The sequence below is a fragment of the Malaclemys terrapin genome, chromosome 6 (genome assembly GCF_027887155.1).
Source record: "Malaclemys terrapin pileata isolate rMalTer1 chromosome 6, rMalTer1.hap1, whole genome shotgun sequence".
NCBI classification, from domain to species: Eukaryota; Metazoa; Chordata; order Testudines; family Emydidae; genus Malaclemys; species Malaclemys terrapin.
This window is the reverse complement of record NC_071510.1, coordinates 131,417,786-131,425,312: the sequence shown is the minus strand read 5'-3', so window position 1 is coordinate 131,425,312 and position 7,527 is coordinate 131,417,786. Positions and strand designations below refer to the sequence as shown.

At 65.4% G+C, this 7,527-nt stretch overlaps 1 protein-coding gene across 1 annotated transcript; it reads left to right on the top strand.

Annotated features, from left to right (window-relative positions):
• The first annotated feature begins 3,680 nt into the window (after positions 1–3,680).
• Positions 3,681–6,723, top strand: LOC128839280 (C-C motif chemokine 21b-like). Its single transcript, XM_054032146.1, has 4 exons — positions 3,681–3,894; positions 4,940–5,060; positions 5,252–5,426; positions 5,920–6,723. The coding sequence occupies exons 1-3, from the start codon at positions 3,837–3,839 to the stop codon at positions 5,421–5,423; spliced, it is 351 nt and encodes a 116-aa protein (XP_053888121.1). The 5' UTR covers positions 3,681–3,836; the 3' UTR covers positions 5,424–5,426; positions 5,920–6,723.
• Positions 6,724–7,527: the final 804 nt, after the last annotated feature.

Below are 7,527 nucleotides of genomic sequence, written 5' to 3'. Positions count from 1 at the left end.
CGCTGCCTGCACCATCCCTGTACAGGGTCCTCCATGCCCAGCCCTCCGTGCCACCCGCTGCCTGCACCATCCCTGTACAGGGTCCTCCATGCCCAGCCCTCCGTGCCACCCGCTGCCTGCACCATCCCTGTACAGGGTCCTCCATGCCCAGCCCTCCGTGCCACCCGCTGCCTGCACCATCCCTGTACAGGGTCCTCTATGCCCAGCCCTCCGTGCCACCCGCTGCCTGCGCCATCCCTGTACAGGGTCCTCCATGCCCACCCCTCCGTGCCACCCGCTGCCTGCACCATCCCTGTACAGGGTCCTCCATGCCCAGCCCTCCGTGCCACCCGCTGCCTGCGCCATCCCTGTACAGGGTCCTCCATGCCCACCCCTCCGTGCCACCCGCTGCCTGCACCATCCCTGTACAGGGTCCTCCATGCCCACCCCTCCGTGCCACCCGCTGCCTGAACCATCCCTGTACAGGGTCCTCCATGCCCAGCCCTCAATGCCACCCGCTGCCTGCACCATCCCTGTACAGGGTCCTCCATGCCCACCCCTCCGTGCCACCCGCTGCCTGCACCATCCCTGTACAGGGTCCTCCATGCCCAGCCCTCCGTGCCACCCGCTGCCTGCACCATTGCTGAATGGGGCCCTTTAGGGCCCTCCATGCCCAGCCATCCATATGTGTCCCCTACGTGCACCCCCCATTCACGGCCATCCGTTCCAAGCCCTCCTGGCAGACCAGGCGGCCACGTGGCCATGCAGGGCCCACCCAGAGCCTGCGCCCCCGTGCTGTGGTCCTGCACGAGCCATGTCCTCACTCCGGTGCTTCAGGGGAGCGGGCGGCTTGCTCTGCGAGATCTCAGCTGGGCTCTGCTGACAGCTCCCTGGTGGGGGGGGGGCCCTCGCTTCCCAGCAAAGTGGGAGCCCGGGAAGCGTGGATCTGCTCCGTGGCGGTGCTGAGCTCCCCGACTGGCAGCTCACCCTACCTCCACCCGGGAGCCCTGCAGGCCACTTCCCCAAGCAGAGCGAGACGGCGGGTCCTGTCCCTGGCAAGGCTGAGCCAGCGCCCTTTGGAGAGGGGCCCAGAGCGGGGAGCCGTTTATCTGACGGCACCCTTGCGCTCCCCTGCATGGATGCTGGCCCCGCAGGCTGCAGCCCGGGGGGCAGGAAATGGGGCGAGGGAGGGGAGGAAAGAGAGAGAGTGAATGGGGGGGACAGAGTGAAAAGGAATGATACACAGAGCAGAGAACTGAGGCAGACGGGGATTGAGGGGGGTCTGCAGAGCAGCGTGTGGGGAGCACAGGGCTGGGACTGCAGGGGCGCTGTGGATCAGGATCGAGCACAGCAGCAGAAGTGGGTGCTCAGTCACCCCGGATGGGCGGGGAACATCCAGGGTTTGCTGGCTCCCAGCTCTCCGATCTGGCCCCCGGGGGTGTGGGGAGGGTGAACCCAGCTCTGTGCCTGGCTCGGACTGCAGCAGCTGGGGCTTGAGCATGGCAAGGACGGGAGGGTGCCGGGCTGTCTCCTGGCTCTTTCCCCGTGAGCAAACTGCGAGCCTGGCCTGGGATCCCAGGTGGTCCCTATGGATGGACAGCGAGGAGGCCTGAGATAGCCTAGGACTGGACTAGAGGCGGGGGGCAGGTTGGGGCTGAGGGGCACCGGCAGAGCTGGGGGGGGCCTAGGGCTCAGTGGGTGGATGGATGGATGGATGGATGGATGGGCAGACAGTGGACGGCTGGGTGGATGGACAGATGGCTGGGCAGAGAGATGGATGGCTGGGTGGCTGGATGAACGGACAGGTGGATGGATGGATGGCTGGGCAGACAGTGGACGGATGGATGGACGGACAGGTGGGTGGATGGATGGCTGGCTGGGCAGACAGTGGACGGCTGGCTGGATGGCCAGGTGGCTGGGAAGAGAGGTGGATGGCTGGGCGGATGGGTGGACGGCTGGGTGGATAGATGGATGGACAGACGGGTGGATGGACAGATGGCTGGGCAGATAGGTGGATGGATGGATGGACGGACAGGTGGACAGCTGGCTGGATGGCTGGGCAGACAATGGACGGCTGGGTGGATGGACAGGTGGCTGGGCAGAGAGGTGGACAGCAGGGTGCCCCTTTCAGGTCCCCAAGCGAGGCTCCACTCCAGCCCTGATTCCCCCAGGCAGGGGGAGCAGCCCCTAGGCAGGGGGAAATCCCGCATGAAGGTTTGCGCCCTCCAGTGCTGGGGGATGGTGCAGCCACCGGCTCCCCTACCCTGAGCGACGCTAAGCACAGCTGGCACCAGACGCCCGAGTGCTCAGAGCCCGCTGCAGGAGGACGGTTCTCCTGCACCAGGGCGGCTCTGTATCGATCCCAGCAAAGGCCTTTGACCTCGGCGGCCATAAAGCTGCCGCTGTGCAAGCCGCGCGGCCTTGGACTTGTTCCGAGTGCACTAACCGGGGCAGCAGGCAGCCGGGGCCCTGGAGCCCGGCCTGCTCAGACAAGAGGGGGGTGGGCTCCCGCGTGTCTGCGTGGTCAATGATTTGCCAGGGCTGTGGCTGGGGTGGGACGCGGCCCGGGCAGCTCGAGGGGCCGCATGCCAAGAGAGCCTGGGCATGAGCCCGGGGCCAGAAGGTTCTGCAAGATGCTGAGAGCTGGGCTGGGGACCCTGCTGGGCCAGGCCTGGGGGGGCAGGACCGCCCCTGGGGGGAACGTGACTGGGGGGCTAAGCTCTGGGGACTGAGGCGGCCAAGAGGAGAGCCCAGCTGGCAGCTCTGGGGGCAGCAACGAAGCTGGGCATGGGGGGACCCTGGAGAGGGGGAGTGGGTCCAGGGACAATACCAGTCCCAACGGCAGAGGCTGGGGCCCCCGAGCCAAGGGGCAGAGCCACTGGCGAAGCTGGCTAGAGCCGGATGCCCTTTGGGCAGAGCAGGGGGAGCTGTGCACAGGACAGGCTGTGGGGGGCACGAGGGGATCCCAGTGCTGGTGACGGGGGGGCTGCTGGAGAGACCCCGTCAGGACCGGCTTGGAGGCTCCGAACCCCAAGTCTCTTGGGCCTGCCGAGGCGGGCAGGGACTCTCTGGCAGCGGGCTTTCTCCCGCGGACTCCGGCTCTGGGCCAGATAGACCCCGGCTAGCCGCCTGTCCCAGCACGGCCCTGGCCACGGCGTGTTGGAGCTGGAGCGCGCTCGGGCCAGTGTCGCTGCACAAACCGGCACATTTCCCCAGCAGTGGCTGTCCCCGCCATGCCCAGGCCTGACTGTCTGGGGCTCCTGGCACAAGGCAGGGGATTGGGGGGGCCTGGACTCGAATGTCTCCACACCGGTTTGCCCCGTCCCGGCTCGGGAATCCTCAGACAAGCCCTGTGGGTAGCAGTAACACCGGGATGCTGTGCGTTCGGACGGGGCTGGCTGGACTGGAGCCAGAACCAGCAGCTGCTGGGTTCAGTGGGTCCTGACAGGAACACAGGAGCTCCGTTGGACCTGGAAGAGCTGAGGGCTCTTGGCTGTGGGGCTGATACGCCCGCCCCCGCCCCCTCGCCACAGCCCCCGGCTGTATCCCTGGCCTGGGGCCAGTCCTGACCTTGCCAGAACACATCTGCAAAGGGGAGCTGCTCCTGCCAGGAACCGTCCCCCCTCCCCTCCCCTCCCCTTCCCTCCGAGCTGTGCACACGGGAGCTGAGCGGGTGGGACGGGACGGGACGGGAGTGGGCCGCCAGCCAGGCTCTTGCAAGGAAGGAAAGTGAAAGCTGGCTCTGCGGAGCATAAATACAGGCAGCCGGGGACGGGGACGCAGCATCTCAGCTCTGCCTGCCCCTGAGCCACAGGACGCCTCAGCCTGCCTGATCGCCTGCCCCCTCGCTGGCCAGAATGACCCTCCGCATCCTGCTGCTGCTGGCGGCTGCCCTGTGCATCTGCAAGGCCCAAGGTACTGCCTGGGCCCAGCTGGGCCCCGCCTGGGAGGGTGCCCTGGGGACGGGAATGGGTTGGCAGGCGTGGGGTGCGCGTTGGAGCAGCTGGACACGGGGGGTAGCCCAACCCGCTAGCCCTTTTGCAGCTGGGGCTAATTCCAGCTGCGGTGCTGCTCGGGTGGGGAGGGAAGGGCGAGGGGAGTGCCGGCAGACCTGGCAGTGCAGCTGGGGGCCTCAGCCCGGCAGGTCCAGCAGCGGCACCTAGTGATGGAGCAGGGAGCTGGGCTCTAGCCTGGCCTCTGACCCTAGTTTGTTGCGAGACCCAGGCGGGTCTGTGCGGCCGATCCTGCCCCTGGAAAGGGGGTTGGCTGTGTAACCCAGGCCTGCTTGTCCCCCCGTTAGCCTCTCTAGTGGCAGCGAGCCCTTGATGAGCCAGCTACCGCCTGGGCTAAAGGCCACATCTCTTAGCTCAGGCATTAAACTCCTGAGGTCCCAGGTTTGATCCTGGCTGACGCCGACCCGGCTCTGTCGGCGTGACTCTAGCGCTTGCCTATCTCGGGTCGATGCTTTGTGATTCCCCCAGTGAAAAGGGCTGTCCTCGGCATGTTCCCTGCGCCCCCAGTGCTCAGCGGTGGGGCAGAGGCTGCTGGAGCAGGGGGCCCTGCCTGGGCGTCTGCCCGCTAGCCCTGCCGGCTGATCACCCCAGCTTGGGGAGAGCTTTATCAGCCACTCACAGGCTGCAGAGTGGAGATCACCTTCCTGCAGAGAGAAAGCAACTGCCTGGCTTTGTTCTGATTGGCTAGAAACTGGGTTGATTCAGGCGATCTAGTCAGCAGATGAACGTGGCGGGGGGTGTCCGCTAGGAGCTGCGGGTCGGGAGTGCGGGGCACCGGCAGAGCGGTGTCTGAGAAACTCCCTCTCTGCAGCACCTGGGGCCGGCAAGCCCCATGCATGATGCTCAGTAAGGTGCCTCAGGTTTGCATGCAGCTCTCCAGAGGCATCCCACCAGAAAGGCATCCTCTGCCCGCATCTCACCCATGCCCTTGTCTGCTTGCCCACTAGGGAGCGAGAACCAGGCATCCGACTGCTGCCTGAGCCACAAGAATCGTCCCATCCCGCTCCATCTCCTCTCCGCCTACAGAATCCAGAGTCCCGAGACAGGCTGCCGGCTCTCAGCTATTGTGTGAGTGCCTGTGGGCGCCCGGGGGAGCTCTGCGGGTGCGGGGGGCACCTCCAGGGATGGAGACTCGGTAATCCTGCCCTTCCCCATGGCTTGGGGTTGTGTTAGGATGGGGACGGGGAGAGGAGGGGTTCTGGCTGTCCCCAGCTGGGTCTGGCCCATCCCCCCTTAGCAACTCTTCTGTCATGACTCAGGTTCATCACCAAGAAGAACAGGAATCTCTGTGCCCCACCCAATGCTCGCTGGACCCTTGACCTGATGGAGAAACTGGATAGGAAAAAAGGACAAACCACAGCGGTGGACGTCGTGAAACGTGTCCGCTCGAAGGGCACCAAGCACCGCAAGCAGAGGAAGCCCCAGCACTAAGAGGTGGGGACGGCAGAGCCCCAGGGGTGCCGGGTGTGGGGAGGGACGGGCCACTGCCTGCACCAGATCCTCAGCCAGTGGAAAGCAATCCAGCCCCGTGGGCAGCCGGGCGGCTCTGCCCTGCCATGCGGGGGCGCTGCGGGCTGTGGCGGAGAGCGCGTGGGAGTGGGGGGGATTGAAGCAGCCGGCGCGCTGGTGTTGAGCCCAGTGAGATGTGAAATGTCCTGGGCCGGGGGCTGGGCCGAGCCCACCTCTGCCTATCAGGGCCTTGCCGGCCGTGGTGGCGGAGCGGTGACTGGCCGGCCTGGCGATGGCACACGGCGACCGGTCACTAATGGCGCGTGGTGACGCCCCGACGACGCTGCCTGGGGCTGGGGGTGTCTCATTCGCGGCTGCTGATTGGGAGCCACTAGAAAGGGGGGTGCTTTAGGAAATGGGGGAGGGGCGTCGTGTGAGACCCTCCCCTGCTCTCTCTAACTGCTCTCTCCCCGCCCAGGGCACCGGCCGTCCCCGCCCCGGCGCCTGCCTGCCTGCTCAGTTGACCTCCGCAGAGCCCCCCGGACTGCAAGCAAAGGAGACCTGGCTGATGCCTGCGCTGGGTGTGGAGGGCTTGGCTTGGGGCGGTGTGTGATTCCCCCTGGAGATGCTGCACCTCCTGACGGCGCGTTGCCTCCTGCTAAGCATCTGTCACGCCGCGACTCCCTCCCGCGGCTCCCGGCCAAGCTCATATCCGCGGCTTGACCCCCCCCCCCCCCGACCTTTGCATGAAAAGCCAGTGATTAGCGAGGCTGCTGAACACGCCTTTCCTCAGGGCCAGCTCCAGCCAGGTCGAAGGGAGCACGTGCCCTGACCGCCGGGGGCTATTAGTCAGCGCCTAGGTAACCCTATAACCCTGCTCCTCTCCCGCTGTCTCCACCACTGTGGGCAGGGCCAGTAACTCTCCCAGAGGGAGACATATTTGCCCACAGAACCTCCAGACAAGGACTTTGGTTAATTAAGTTCCATGCAGATATATGGTTGTCATGAAAAGATACCCAGGGCTTAGTAATACCAGCAAAGACTGCAGGCTGGCTGGGCTAGCAAGTCCTTATTGCTTCTCTCAAGCGCGCTTATCTGGTTTGATTGCTTTATTAGGTAGCTCTTTCAGACTGTATTAAGAAACTGTGACGTCCTAGCTACTGCAGGACATGCTGTGCAGGAGCTCTGCCCTGCCCGACGCGCTGTGCCCTCGCCTCGCCGGGAACGCACAGCCCATCGCGAGATGAATTCAAGTCAATAAAAATGATTTAAAACTTCCAGAAGCAAAGGCGTGCTGGTGTGGTTGGTGTTGTGAGCGTGCCCCCGCGGGGGGGCTGGGTCGCCTGAGAAATACGGACAGGCGCTCCAGCTCCACCACCTGTTGTTGGGCTGGAGGCCAGAGTCCCCGGGGGAGGCTGGTGGGTCACGCCCCATGCGCGGGGGTCTAACGGGTTTGGGGTTGGGGAGGAATTTCCCCCTGGGCCAGATTGGCAGGAACCCTGGGGGGGGTTTCATCTCCCTCGGCAGCGTGGGGCACGGGTGACTTGCAGGTGGGGGAGTCTCCGTCACAGGAGCGGGTGGGCGAGGGTCTGAGATGTGCAGGTCAGAGGGTCCCGTCTCACCGGAAAGTCTGAGTCTCTGCAGGCATGTGTCACCGCAGGGAACAGCCCCAGCCAGCGAGTAGGCGGGGTGCAGAGCCGGGGGCCCCGGGGGAATCCTGAGGTGACTGCAGTCCTGCTGTGCTCTGACTGGGGGGGCTGGAGACAGCTATTATTGCCTGGCAGCAGCATGCCAGCCCCCCGCCGAGCACGGCCCCTGCACGACAATGGGACCTGCTGGCCCCCACCAGCCTCCTGCGGGGAGACTCCTGCAGTGCAGCCCCGGGTGTTAAAGCTTCCCTGCCCTAGGCCACCAGGGGCAGCGCTGACCCCCAAGACGCCCCGGGAGCTCGAACAGGGGAGCAGCCGATGTGGGGAGAGCCTCCTCCAGGGGCTCTCAGAGACCTGAGATGTAATGGTTGTAGGAAAACGGGAAATGTCCAAGGGTTGATGAAATAGTGGCCAAAGGGGGCCCACAAAGGGTTAAC

Coding starts and splice junctions, on each gene's coding strand:
- LOC128839280 (XM_054032146.1), top strand. CDS start 3,837: ATGACCCTCCGCATCCTGCTGCTGCTGGCGGCTGCCCTGTGCATCTGC. Junction 3,895..4,939: donor GTGCATCTGCAAGGCCCAAG/GTACTGCCTGGG, acceptor CTTGCCCACTAG/GGAGCGAGAACCAGGCATCC. Junction 5,061..5,251: donor TGCCGGCTCTCAGCTATTGT/GTGAGTGCCTGT, acceptor GTCATGACTCAG/GTTCATCACCAAGAAGAACA.